Raw genomic sequence first — 14,638 nt, 5'->3', positions numbered from 1 at the left:
GGTCTGGTAAATTCTCTGGTCTGGTGAGGGGTCTGGTCTGGTGAGTGGTCTGGTCTGGTGAGTGGTCTGTTCTGGGGAATGGTCTGGTCTGGTGAGTGTTCTGGTCTGATGAATAGTCTGGTGAGTGGTCTGGTGAGGGGTCTGGTCTGGTGAGTGGTCTGGTGAGGGGTCTGGTCTGGGGAGGGTCTGGTCTGGTGAGTGGTCTGGTGAGAGGTCTGGTCTGGTAAGTTGTCTGGTGAGAGGTCTGGTGAGGGGTCTGGTGAGTGGTCTGGTGAGGGGTCTGGTGAGTGGTCTGGTCTGGTAATTAGTCTGGTGAGTGGTCTGGTGAGGGGTCTCGTGAGTGGTCTGGTGATGGGTCTGGTGAGTGGTCTGGTGAGGGGTCTGGTCTGGTGAGTTTTCTGGTCTGGTGAGGGGTCTGGTGAGGGGTCTGGTCTGGTGAGTTGTTTGGTGAGGGGTCTGGTCTGGTGAGTGGTCTGGTCTGGTCTGGTGAGTGATCTGGTGAGGGGTCTGGTCTGGTGAGTGGTCTGGTGAGGGGTCTGGTCTGGTCTGGTGAGTGGTCTGGTGAGGGGTCTGGTCTGGTCTGGTCTGGTCTGGTGAGTGGTCTGATAAGGGGTCTGGTCTGGTGAGGGATCTGGTGAGTGGTCTGGTCTGGTTTGGTGAGTGGTCTGGTGAGGGGTCTGGTCTGGTCTGGTGAGTGGTCTGGTGAATGGTTTGGTCTGGTGAGGGGTCCGGTGAGGTGTCTGGTTAGGGGTCTGGTCCGGTCTGGTGAATGGTCTGGTCTGGTGAGTGGTCTGGTCTGGTCTGGTGAGGGGTCTGGTCAGGTGAGTTGTTTGGTGAGGGGTCTGGTCTGGTCTGGTGAGGGGTCTGGTGAGGTGTCTGGTCTGGTCTGGTGAGGGGTCTGGTGAGGGGTCTGGTCTGGTCTGGTGAGTGGTCTGGTGAGCGGTCTGGTCTGGTGAGTGGTCTGGTGAGTGGTCTGGTCTGGTCTGGTGAGTGGTCTGGTGAGGGGTCTGGTCTGGTCTGGTGAGTGGTCTGATGAGGGGTCTGGTCTGGTGAGGGATCTGGTGAGTGGTCTGGTTTGGTTTGGTGAGTGGTCTGGTCTGGTCTGGTGAGTGGTCTGGTGAATGGTCTGGACTGGTGAGGGGTTTGGTGAGTGGTCTGGTGGGTGGTCTGGTCTGGTCTGTTCTGGTGATTGTTCTGGTGAGTGGTCTGGTTAGGGGTCTGGTCCGGTCTGGTGAATAGTCTGGTCTGGTGAGGGGTCTGGTGAGGGGTCTGGTCTGGTGAGTGTTCTGATGAGTGGTCTGGTCTGTTGAGGGGTCTGGTGACTGGCCTGGTGAGGGGTCTGGTCTGGTGAGTGTTCTGGTAAGTGGTCTGGTCTGGTGAATGGTCTGGTGAGGGGTCTGGTGAGTTGTCTGGTGAGTGGTCTCGTGAGGAGTCTGGTGAGGGGTCTGGTTATTAGTCTGGTCTGGTGAGTGGTCTGTTGAGTGGTCTGGTGAGGGGTCTGGTGAATGGTCTGGTCTGGTGAGTGGTCTGGAGAATGGTCTGGTCTGGTCTGGTGAATTCTCTGGTCTGGTGAGGGGTCTGGTCTGGTGAGTGGTCTGGTCTGGTGAATGGTCTGGTCTGGTGAGTGGTCTGGTGAGGGGTCTGGTGAGTGGTCTGATGAGGGTTCTGGTCTGGTGAGTGGTCTGTTCTGGGGAATGGTCTGGTCTGGTGAGTGTTCTGGTCTGATGAATGGTCTGGTGAGTGGTCTGTTGAGGGGTCTGGTCTGGTGAGGGGTCTGGTTTGGTGAGGGGTCTGGTGAGGGGTCTGGTCTGGTAAGTGGTCTGGTGAGAGGTCTGGTCTGGTAAGTGGTCTGGTGAGAGGTCTGGTGAGGGGTCTGGTGAGGTGTCTGGTGAGTGGTCTGGTCTGGTAAGTGGTCTGGTAAGAGGTCTGGTGAGGGGTCTGGTGAGTGGTCTCGTGAGGAGTCTGGTGAGGGGTCTGGTTAATAGTCTGGTCTGGTGAGTGGTCTGGTGAGTGGTCTGGTGAGGGTTCTGGTGAATGGTCTGGTCTGGTGAGTGGTTTGGAGAATGGTCTGATCTGGTGAGGGGTCTGGTGAATGGTCTGGTCTGGTCTGGTGAATTCTCTGGTCTGGTGAGGGGTCTGGTCTGGTGAGTGGTCTGGTCTGGTGAATGGTCTTGTCTGGTGAGTGGTCTGGTGAGGGGTCTGGTGAGTGGTCTGATGAGGGTTCTGGTCTGGTGAGTGGTCTGTTCTGGGGAATGGTCTGGTCTGGTGAGTGTTCTGGTCTGATGAATGGTCTGGTGAGTGGTCTGTTGAGGGGTCTGGTCTGGTGAGGGGTCTGGTTTGGTGAGGGGTCTGGTGAGGGGTCTGGTCTGGTGAGTGGTCTGTTCTGGTGAGTGGTCTGGTCTGGTGAGTGGTCTCTGGTCTGGTGAGTAGTCTGGTGAGGGGTCTGGTCTGGTGAATGGTCTGGTCTGGTGAGTGGTCTGTTCTGGTGAGTGGTCTGGTCTGGTGAGTGGTCTCTGGTCTGGTGAGTAGTCTGGTGAGGGGTCTGGTCTGGTGAATGGTCTGGTCTGGTGAGGGGTCTGGTCTGTTCTGGTGAGGGGTCTGGTCTGGTGAGGGGTCTGGTCTGTTCCGCTGAGGGGTCTGGTCTGTTCTGGTGAGGGGTCTGGTCTGTTCTGGTGAGTGGTCTGTTCTGGTGAGTGGTCTGTTCTGGTGAGGGGTCTGGTCTGTTCTGGTGAGGGGTCTGGTCTGTTCTGGTGAGTGGTCTGTTCTGGTGAGTGGTCTGTTCTGGTGAGTGGTCTGGTCTGTTCTGGTGAGTGGTCTGGTGAATGGTCTGGTCTGGTGAGTGGTCTGTTCTGGTGAGGGGTCTGATCTGTTCTGGTGAGTGGTCTGGTCTGTTCTGGTGAGGGGTCTGGTCTGTTCTGGTGAGTGGTCTGGTCTGTTCTGGTGAGTGGTCTGGTGAATGGTCTGGTCTGGTGAGTGGTCTGTTCTGGTGAGGGGTCTGATCTGTTCTGGTGAGGGGTCTGGTCTGTTCTGGTGAGTGGTCTGGTGAATGGTCTGGTCTGGTGAATGGTCTGGTGATGGGTCTGATCTGTTCTGGTGAGTGGTCTGGTCTGTTCTGGTGAGTGGTCTGGTGAATGGTCTGGTCTGGTGAATGGTCTGGTGAGGGGTCTGATCTGTTCTGGTGAGGGGTCTGGTCTGTTCTGGTGAGTGGTCTGGTGAATGGTCTGGTCTGGTGAATGGTCTGGTGAGGGGTCTGATCTGTTCTGGTGAGTGGTCTGGTCTGTTCTGGTGAGTGGTCTGGTGAATGGTCTGGTCTGGTGAATGGTCTGGTGAGTGGTCTGTTCTGGTGAGTGGTCTGTTCTGGTGAGTGGTCTGGTCTGTTCTGGTGAGTGGTCTGTTCTGGTGAGTGGTCTGTTCTGTTCTGGTGAGTGGTCTGGTGAATGGTCTGGTCTGGTGAGTGGTCTGTTCTGGTGAGTGGTCTGTTCTGGTGAGTGGTCTGGTCTGTTGTGGTGAGTGGTCTGGTGAATGGTCTGGTCTGGTGAGTGGTCTGTTCTGGTGAATGGTCTGGTGAGGGGTCTGATCTGTTCTGGTGAGTGGTCTGGTCTGTTCTGGTGAGGGGTCTGGTCTGTTCTGGTGAGTGGTCTTCATAGAGCTCAACTCTTCCTGACTTTTCTTTTTCTGTTTTCTACCACCTGGAACTGCCTCTGTTCTCTGGACCTCCTCTCTAACACTAGTTGACCCCGCTATGTACCCTGTATGTATTTTTGTATTCAAATGCATCTGTCTTTCCACCTCTGTGTGTCTGTGTTTTGTCTTGACCTCTGTCTTGTTGGGACAATGTGGTGTCCAGGCCTTCTGAGGTTCTTCACTTTAATGTGATGCTACTACCTGTTGTACACTGATTCAATAGACATCAGTAGTGACTTCAGTAGTATTACTGTGGTCTAAGAGTAGTGCTAGAATTGCATATCTTTGTGTGAGTGAGTGTTATGTGTATGTGTGCCTGTCTGAACTCGGCGCTATCCAATTGAACAAGAACATTACAGAGATATATGAACAGTGCCCATGCTTGTTTGAGTGACATTTATTTGAATGGATCTTCATCTGTCCCTTACTCCCTGTTCAACGTGAAAATAAATACTGTGAGTTTAACTGGCATAGCTGTGTGTGCATGTGTGTCTGTGTTACCATTAATTATTGATAGCAGAAGCTTGCAGATTGCGCATGTGCTAGCTGAAAGTGTTGCTAAGCGAATGCTATAGCATGTTAGAGAAAGACAGGAGAGCGGGAGGGAGCGAGAGAGAGACAAAACACAAAGAGATTGAGAAACCGAGAGACAAGCGAGAGAGATACACCTGTAGCGTCTCCTACTTTTAGCTCTGTTAGCAATAGCACCTTCAGCAATCTTCTCTTCCTAAACTAACTAGGGAGAAAGACCGAGAGAAGAGGAGGGAGACAGACTGAAAGAAGAGGAGGAGAACAGGGAGAGAAGGAGCGAAGAGGAGCAGGAGGACAGGGAGAGAAGGAGCAAAGAGGAGGACAGGAAGAGAAGGAGCGAAGAGGAGCAGGAGGACAGGGAGAGAAGGAGCAAAGAGGAGGACAGGGAGAGAAGGAGCGAAGAGGAGGAGGAGGACAGGGAGAGAAGGAGCGAACAAGAGCACTTGATAGAGAGGAAGCTTACTGACGAGTGAGAGATTATCACAGAAATAACAGATGAAGAGAAAAATGGAGAGAAGGTGTGAGACATAGAATGAGAGGAGAAAGAATGGACAGACCGAGACAGATATACTCTGCCAGTGGTGTATGTGGTAAGATGATGAGTCGTCAAGCTTACTTCTACCGGGTCCCTCCTCAGGAGCTGCACAGGAGGAGCCAGCAGGACCCCACCAAGACTAAGGCCCTGCAGACTGTCATTGATATGAAGGTAAGTCTTACTTGTTGATAGGCCCACATTTAAGTCAGACGGCAACAGTAGTTTATCTAATGATCTAGTATCAGTTTCATAGTGAAACAGAGTGAAATATTGATAGCCTGTAAGGTGAGCACAGTTGATTATCTCACTGAATTCAGGAAAGATCACATTACAAAAGAGCATACACATTTTTACAACACAAACACACACACACACACACACACACACACACACACACACACACACACACACACACACACACACACACACACACACACACACACACACACACACACACACACCAGTTTAAGAGTGATTGTGTGTTGACTAGGGTCTATATGGGTCCGTGTCCAGGGAAAGACAAATTGGCCCATCCAGAGTAGAGCACTTATTCAATTTGTTTCAAATGTCACATATGGAAGCTTTCACTCTCATCTCAGGCCTTTGAAGTCAGTAGGAGCTGTGAAAAATGCAGTTGACTCCACATGCAAGCACGCACACACACACACACACACACACACACACACACACACACACACACACACACACACACACACACACACACACACACACACACACACACACACACACACACACACACACACACACTTTGTGTTAATTCAGCACATGACTCTACCAAGTGTGGTTTATTGCTAAACCACAGTTATTTTTCACACATTTTACCATTTGTCCTCCCATTTAAAGATCGCACATTTTAGAAGGAGGAAGTGGCTTTAGTTCTTCATTGCTGAGGGAATAGTAGAGGCAATCAATCAAATAAACATTGATATAAGCAGAAGAACCAGTCAGATTAGAGTCAGATGTTTTCTATGGTGATGGTTAGAGGTTGGTACACAGAGTGTGTGTAAGGTTCTGTGTGTTATGTTCTGTGTGTTATGTTCTGTGTGTTATGTTCTGTGTGTAAGGTCCTGTGTGTTATGTTCTGTGTGTTATGTTCTGTGTGTAAGGTTCTGTGTGTTATGTTCTGTGTGTTATGTTCTGTGTGTAAGGTTCTGTGTGTAAGGTTGTGTGTGTTATGTTCTGTGTGTAAGGTTCTGTGTGTAATGTTCTGTGCGTAAGGTTCTGTGTGTAAGGTTCTGTGTGTTATGTTCTGTGTGTAAGGTTCTGTGTGTTATGTTCTGTATATTATGTTCTGTGTAAGGTTCTGTGTGTTATGTTCTGTGTGTAAGGTTCTGTGTGTAAGGTTCTGTGTTTTAGTCATGGGAGCAAGTGTTGTGACTTCTGAGTGAATAAAACGTGTGCAATGTTGTAATTAGTGTTTTATTTTGTTGTTTGTGGCAATGTGTGTTATGTTGTTGGTGCTGAGACGTGTGTTGTGTTGTAATGAGGGTCTGAGACATGTGTATTTGTGTTGTGTGATTTCAGACCACAGCACCCCCTTTCTGTTTTGATCCTGATGTTATCTGGCAGGTACAGTAGTAGTAACAGTGGTTGTTCCTCATCCCTCGTCTAATCTTCTCAATTTTCCTCCCATGGCAATCCTCCATACATGACACATCTCTACAGTGTGTAATACAGTCTTTATCAATCCTCCATACATGACACATCTCTACAGTGTGTAATACAGTCTTTATCAATCCTCAATACATGACACACCTCTACAGTGTGTAATACAGTCTTTATCAAGCCTCCATACATGACACATCTCTACAGTGTGTAATACAGTCTTTATCAATCCTCCATACATGACACATCTCTACAGTGTGTAATACAGTCTTTATCAATCCTCCATACATGACACACCTCTACAGTGTGTAATACAGTCTTTATCAATCCTCCATACATGACACACCTCTACAGTGTGTAATACAGTCTTTATCAATCCTCCATACATGACACATCTCTACAGTGTGTAATACAGTCTTTATCAATCCTCAATACATGACACACCTCTACAGTGTGTAATACAGTCTTTATCAAGCCTCCATACATGACACATCTCTACAGTGTGTAATACAGTCTTTATCAAGCCTCAATACATGACACACCTCTACAGTGTGTAATACAGTCTTTATCAATCCTCCATACATGACACACCTCTACAGTGTGTAATACAGTCTTTATCAATCCTCAATACATGACACATCTCTACAGTGTGTAATACAGTCTTTATCAATCCTCCATACATGACACATCTCTACAGTGTGTAATACAGTCTTTATCAATCCTCCATACATGACACACCTCTACAGTGTGTAATACAGTCTTTATCAATCCTCAATGTGTATTGTCTCTACTGCAGGCTGTGATTGTACCTGTCTGTCCGTCACTATTCTCTTCCTGCACGTTGGTTTCTAACCCCAGACAGTTGGAGTGAAACATGATCATATTCTGCATCCCAAAATGAACTGAACATGGGGTAGAAATCATAATTAATGTGTTGGAAATGGCCTTTACAATCACATTTTGCCAAAGGTGGAACTTTCTTTGTGTTGAGATATGACTCACTATTTTCTGTATAGGTTATTTTCACTTCCTTGGTTTCTTTGTGTGTAATCTCTGTGTGGCTTCTGTACATGGTGTGTTTTGTCAGATTTGAGAGGAACACATGAGATGATGCACGTTGCTGCTGCTGTGTTGCTGCTCTGGATTCGTCTGCTTTGTGTGTCTTTCTCTGCATGTGTATTCATATAGCTACTGTAACACACAGACTGTAACACAAAGACTAGCTTGAGGCAAGGGGTGTGTGTGTGTGTGGGGTGGATGTGTTTGTGAGCATAGGTTTGTGAATTGGGTGTAGGCATGCAGGATGTAAAATCGTGTGTGTGTGTGTATGCAGTATACCGTAGTGTATGTTGGGGCGTCCGTGGAGGATGTCAGTAGAGTTGTAGTAATGGAGGTCAGATGGTTGAATGCAGACTGAGGTTTCTACCGATGCCATCATACAATCTGCTTCCATTTATTCCATTACCTTCTCGTCTTCTCCAAGGTTTACCATTTAACGTGTGTCTGATCTTATGGAGCTCAACAAGCTCAGGACCTTTCCCGTTCCCTCATAGATACTGTGCACGCCGGAACAAATACAACCTGCTTTGTCGCTACACAGAACTCTGGCCTTCATCCACCCATTCCTATTCAGGCCAGTCACTGGTTCAGTGGTATGTTCTAGCTAGGACAGGGATCTGCTATTGTCTGTGTGTCAGTCTAGCTCTATAACACATCTGTCTTTTCAGCTAATAATATAGATTGGTATCTATCTCACTCACACTGTCCCATTTAGCTCTCTGTGTGTCTCTGGGCACGGCGTCATGTCTGCCTGCACTCCTGTCTCTTGTTCTCTTTTCTGTTTATCATTTTTGTGATCAACCCTTTATTAAACATCAACTTTGAGAGGCAGACTGTGACGACCCTTGCCCTCTCGACTCTACCTCTTTTTTATTCACACCTTTTACAAACCATCATGTCTGTGGCTGACGTGGGTGTCTCCCCCTCTTGGCTGCTGTATGTACTGTAGGACACTAAGATATCGTCTCTGGAGAGGAACATCCGAGACCTGGAGGATGAGGTCCAGTTGATGAAGACCAGCGGGCTGCTCCACCCTGGCGAACGCCTGGATGAACTCAAACACATGGAGGTCTATAAAAGCCACTCCAAGTTCATGAAGAAACAGGTAGCGAGATACTCACTGGTGTAGAGTCACTCTGCTTGACATCTCCACATGTTGCTATGGTTGTGTATGTCACTTCTGCATGGTTGTGAAGAAGCCAAGTATCACGTCAACAGCACTGTTAACTGCGCATGTGTTGACTGCATGTGTCTATGTTTTCTCATTTACTGGTCTCTGTGCATGTCACGACCTTGTCTCTACTGTATGTGTCTCCTTCAGCTTCATGAAGACCAAGGTAGAACATCTCATCTCCAGTCCTATCCACTGCATGTCTTAACCATACAGTTGAAGTTGGAAGTTTACATACACTTAGGTTGAAGTCATTGAAACTCGTTTTTCAACCACATTTGGCAAGTCGGTTAGGACATCTACTTTGTGCATGACACCTCATTTTTCCAACAATTGTTTACAGACAGATTATTTCACTTATTTCACTGTATCACAATTCCGGTGCGTCAGAAGTTTACACTAAGTTGACTGCCTTTAAACAGCTTGGAAAATTCCAGAAAATGATGTCATGGCTTTAGAAGCTTCTGATAGGGTAATTGGCATCATTTGAGTCAATTGGAGGTGTACCTGCTTGATATCATGGGAAAATCAAAAGAAATCAGCCAAGACCTCAGAAAAAAATTGTAGATCTCCACAAGTCTGGTTCATCCTTGGGAGCAATTTCTAAACATCTGAAGGTACCACGTTCATCTGTACAAACAATAGTACGCAAGTATAAACACCATGGGACCACGCAGCCGTCATACCTCTCAGGAAGGAGTCACGCTCTGTCTCCTAGAGATGAACGTACTTTGGTGCGAAAAGTGCAAAAATGGGTGAGGCTTGCAAGCCCGAAGAACACCATCCCAACCGTGAAGCGGAATGGCAGCATCATGTTGTGGGGGTGCTTTGCTGCAGGAAGGACTGGTGCACTACACAAAATAGATAGAATCATGAGGCGGAAAATTATGTGGATATATTGAAGCAACATCTCAAGACATCATTCAGAAAGTTAAAGCTTGGTCGCAAATGGGTCTTCCAAATGGACAATGACCCCAAGCATACTTCCAAAGATGTGGCAAAATGGGTTAAGGACAACAAAATCAAGATATTGGAGTGGCCATCACAAAGCCCTGACCTCAATTCTGTAGAAAATTTGTGGGCAGAATTGAAAAGGTGTGTGCGAGCAAGGAGGCCTACAAACCTGACTCAGTTACTCCAGCTCTGTCAAGGGGAATGGGCCAAAATTCACCCAATTTATTGTGGGAAGCTTGTGGAAGGCTTCCCAAAACGTTTGACCCAAGTTAAACAAGTTAAAGACCATGCTACCAAATACTAATTGAGTTTATGTAAACTTCTGACCCACTGGGAATGTGATGAAAGAAATAAAAGCTGAAATAAATAATTATCTTTACTTTTATTCTGACATTTAACATTCTTAAAATAAAGTGGTGATCCTAACTGACCTAAGACAGGGAATTTTTACTAGGATTAATTGTCAGGAATTGTGGAAAAACTGAGTTTAAATGTATTTGGCTAAGGTGAATGTAAACTTGTGACTTCAACTGTATGTGTACTGCAAGGTATCACATCACCTGTACTCTTCCTCTACTGTTGTCTGAGCGAAACCTTCGTGTTTCTACTGTCTCTTGTCAAAACTTTCTGGCTTTTCAGCCGAGACCCAGAAGAGCCGTCACTCACTTTGGAAAGATCTCGACTGAACCAACTATATCAACAAACTGTCTTCACTTCTTGTCGCCGCCATGGCACAGCTTTTCGGCTTCAGCTTTTGCTTCTCCTCCAGCTCTCCATGGAAAACACAAGCCATATCGGTTTACAGGCGATGGTGTCCATTTGCACTACTTCCTTTGTCAGACAGGAAGCTGCAGTTTTATAAGAGCAAGGTTCAATTTCTCTGGTGCAAGTGCTCTCTAATGGTTTATTCATACCTACACACTCACACACGCTGTCCAGTAAACTCCAAGCATCAGTAATAATACTGTACTCTAAATGGTACATCCAATATTCCACCGGGGATTCAACATAAAGCATTTCTTTGAATGGGAACGTCCGCTCTAATTGCTTTATGTGGTGATGAATGGAGGTATATGAAAGGCTAGTGGTTTAATAACATCAGAGTTGGGTTTCAGAGCTCTGTGTGAGTGTCTGTGATGGCCCGGGGTCGATGAGTAGCGTTTCATCTGAAAATGTTTGTTTGATTTGTTAATGGGGGTCTTTGTAGCCCCATTTGACAGTGCATTGGGGAAGTTTCTGATGCAATCATAAAGGGATGTTTTTATGAATGGGGCTTTGACAGACGGCTATGAGCTAACAACAGCAGAGGAAGGAGCTCTCTCCTCATGAAGACTGACCTGGAATGATATACATCATACTGACGGTTGGAGTTTGGTGTCAGACGCCTCGTCTTTCTACACACACACACACACACGCACGCACACACGAACACACACACGAACACACACACACACACACACACACACACACACACACACACATATACACATGCACACGCACACGCACACAGTCATATTTATCACATGTATCCCTCATCTACAGTATCTCCCTGGGACATGGTCTTTCAGCGCGTGGGAGGTTGGTGGTGAGCTGAGGAGGAATCAAATAGGGGGACATTGATAAGAGGAGGACAGGCTGCTCTGATGAAGGGACAGGACAGCCTCTCTGGGTCTTTGGTTTCCTCTGCTCCTCACTGGGCTGTTTATCTGGGTCAAAGCCCCCACCAGGCCTGACCTAGTAGTATACTATCCTGTGTACAGTGCCTTCAGAAAGTATTCACAGCCCTTGACTTTTTCCACATTTTTGTTGTGTTACAGCCTGAATTTAAAATGGATTCAATTGAGATTTTGTGTCACTGGCCTGCACACAATACCCCATAATGTCAAAGTGGAATTATGTATTTTTTTAAGTATTCAAAATTAATTACAAATGAAGCCCTGAAATGTCTTGAGTCAATAAGTAGTCAACCCCTTTGTCATGGCAAAATAAGTCCAGGAGTAAAGATTTACTTGACAGGTCACATAATAAGTTGCATGGACTCTGTGTACAATAATACTTATTAACTTGATTTTTGAATGACTACATCATCTCTGTACCCCAAACATAAAATTATCTGTAATGTCCCTCAAACACAGATTCAACCACAAAGGCTAAGGATGTTTTCAAATGCCTCGCAAAGAAGGGCATCTGTTGGTAGATGGATAAAAAAGCAGACATTGAACATCCTTTTGAGCATGCTGAAGTTATTAATTACACTATGGATGGTGTATCAATACACCCAGTCACTACAAAGATAGAGTACAGGCGTCCTTCCTTACAGTTGCCAGAGAGGAAGGAAACTGCTCAGGGATTTTGGTGATTTTAAAACAGTTAGAGTTTAATGGCTGTGGATGGATCAACAACATTGTAGTTACTCCACAATACTAACATAATTGACAGAGTGAAAAGAAGGAAACCTGTACTGAATAGAAAATATTCCAAAACATGCATCCTGTTTGCAACAAGGCACTAAAGTAATACTGCCAAAGATGTGGCAAAACAATTTACTTTTTTTTTCCTGAATACAAAGTGTTAGGTTTGGGGCAAATCCAATACAAGACATTATTGAGTACCACTCTCCATATTTTTACTCATGGTGGTGGCTGCATGATGTTATGGGTATGCTTGTAATTGTTAAAGACTGGGGAGTTTTTCAGGATAAAAAAGAAACGGAATGGAAATAAGCACAGGCAAAATCCTAGAAAACCTGGTTGTCTGCTTTCCACCAGACACTGGGTGATGAATTCACCTTTCAGCAGGACAATAACCTTAAAAAAATCTACACTGGAGTTGCTTACCAAGAAGACAGTGAAATCTACACTGGAGTTGCTTACCAAGAAGACAGTGAAATCTACACTGGAGTTGCTTACCAAGAAGACAGTGAAATCTACACTGGAGTTGCATACCAAGAAGACAGTGAAATCTACACTGGAGTTGCTTACCAAGAAGACAGTGAAATCTACACTGGAGTTGCTTACCAAGAAGACAGTGAAATCTACACTGGAGTTGCTTACCAAGAAGACAGTGAAATCTACACTGGAGTTGCTTACCAAGAAGACAGTGAAATCTACACTAGAGTTGCTTACCAAGAAGACAGTGAAATCTACACTGGAGTTGCTTACCAAGAAGACAGTGAAATCTACACTGGAGTTGCTTACCAAGAAGACAGTGAAATCTACACTGGAGTTGCTTACCAAGAAGACAGTGAAATCTACACTGGAGTTGCTTACCAAGAAGACAGTGAAAATCTACACTGGAGTTGCTTACCAAGAAGACAGTTCTAAGTTACAATCTTTACTTAAATATGCTTGAAATTCTATGACCTGAAAATTGTTGTCTGGCAATTATCAATAACCAATTTGACAGAGCTTGAATAATTTCGAAAAGAATAAGGGCAAATTGGGCTCTCGAGTGGCGCAGTGGTCTAAGGCACTGCATCGCAGTGCAAGATGCTTCACTAAAGTAGCTTAGTGATGCTAGGTCAGTGTAAGGTAATGATGACGTGTAGCTTAGTGATGCTAGGTCAGTGTAAGGTAGTGATGGTGTGTAGTTTAGTGCTGCTAGGTCAGTGTAAGGTAGTGATGGTGTGTAGCTTAGTGATGCTAGGTCAGTGTAAGGTAGTGATGGTGTGTAGCTTAGTGATGCTAGGTCAGTGTAAGGTAGTGATGGTGTGTAGCTTAGTGATGCTAGGTCAGTGTAAGGTAGTGATGGCATGTAGCTTAGTGATGCTAGGCCAGTGTAAGGTAGTGATGGTGTGTAGCTTAGTGATGCTAGGTCAGTGTAAGGTAGTGATGGTGTGTAGCTTAGTGATGCTAGGTCAGTGTAAGGTAGTGATGGTGTGTAGCTTAGTGATGCTAGGCCAGTGTAAGGTAGTGATGGTGTGTAGCTTAGTGATGCTAGGTCAGTGTAAGGTAGTGATGGTGTGTAGCTTAGTGATGCTAGGTCAGTGTAAGGTAGTGATGGTGTGTAGCTTAGTGATGCTAGGCCAGTGTAAGGTAGTGATGGTGCGTAGCTTAGTGATGCTAGGCCAGTGTAAGGTAGTGATGGTGTGTAGCTTAGTGATGCTAGGTCAGTGTAAGGTAGTGATGGTGTGTAGCTTAGTGATGCTAGGTCAGTGTAAGGTAGTGATGGTGTGTAGCTTAGTGATGCTAGGTCAGCGTAAGGTAGTGATGGTGTGTAGCTTAGTGATGCTAGGCCAGTGTAAGGTAGTGATGGCGTGTAGCTTAGTGGTTGTTTTGTCTCTGTAGGTATCAGGCCGTGTGTCAGTGGGCCTGGGCTCCTCCAGGGCCGGGGGCCCCCCACCACACTTGGACACCCACCCCACCTTCCTCCTCTCCCAGCCGCCCTGGATAGCTGACCACTCAGCAGAAGTACCCCTCTTTTACCTTCTCTCGTTCATATCTCTCCCGTTTCTTTTTCTCTCTTTACTCTTCTCCCCATCTCCATTACACACTCCGCTTTCTGTTTCCCTTTCTTTCCCCTCCACTCTCCGTCTTACCTCGCTCTCTTCTCTCATATCTCCCATTCTACTCTTCTCTCTCTTTTTTCCTGTTTCTCTCTCTCTCTCTATCTTTCCGCCTCTCTCCCCCCTCTCTCTCTCTCTCACCATCTCTCTCTCTCTCCATCTATCTCTCTCTCTCCATCTCTATCCCCGTCTGTGGTTGGCCCAGCTTTCTCTATCCCTCTCTCTCTCTCTCTCTCTCTCTCTCTCTCTCTCTCCATCTATCTCTCTCTCTCAATCTCTATCCCGTCTGTGGTTGGCCCAGCTTTCTCTATCCCTCTCTCTCTCTCTCTCTCTCTCTCTCTCTCTATCTCTCTCTCTCCATCTCTATCCCGTCTGTGGTTGGCCCAGCTTTCTCTATCCCTCTCTCTCTCTCTCTCTCTCTCTCTCTCTCTCTCTCCATCTATCTCTCTCTCTCCATCTCTATCCCCGTCTGTGGTTGGCCCAGCTTTCTCTATCCCTCTCAGAATTCTAAAGTCATGACATGCTCCCCGCCGAGCACCACAATTAACAAATCTCCCTCAGAAATCAACCTCTC

The 14,638-nt window shown here is 46.5% G+C and overlaps 1 protein-coding gene across 1 annotated transcript in view; it reads left to right on the top strand.

Moving 5' to 3' along the window:
• Positions 1-14,638, top strand: part of LOC110518541 (ERC protein 2-like) — a 488,643-nt gene that overhangs the window by 89,733 nt on the left and 384,272 nt on the right. Inside the window, exons 4-5 of the mRNA XM_036947561.1 lie at positions 4,853-4,921; positions 8,385-8,540. Coding sequence (XP_036803456.1) covers positions 4,853-4,921; positions 8,385-8,540 — 225 coding nt within the window. The remainder of the gene's footprint in view (positions 1-4,852; positions 4,922-8,384; positions 8,541-14,638) is intronic.

The sequence above is a fragment of the Oncorhynchus mykiss genome, chromosome 16 (genome assembly GCF_013265735.2).
Source record: "Oncorhynchus mykiss isolate Arlee chromosome 16, USDA_OmykA_1.1, whole genome shotgun sequence".
In the NCBI taxonomy this organism is placed as follows: domain Eukaryota; kingdom Metazoa; phylum Chordata; class Actinopteri; order Salmoniformes; family Salmonidae; genus Oncorhynchus; species Oncorhynchus mykiss.
Note: the sequence above shows the minus strand (reverse complement) of the source record. Positions and strands in the feature narration are given on the sequence as shown.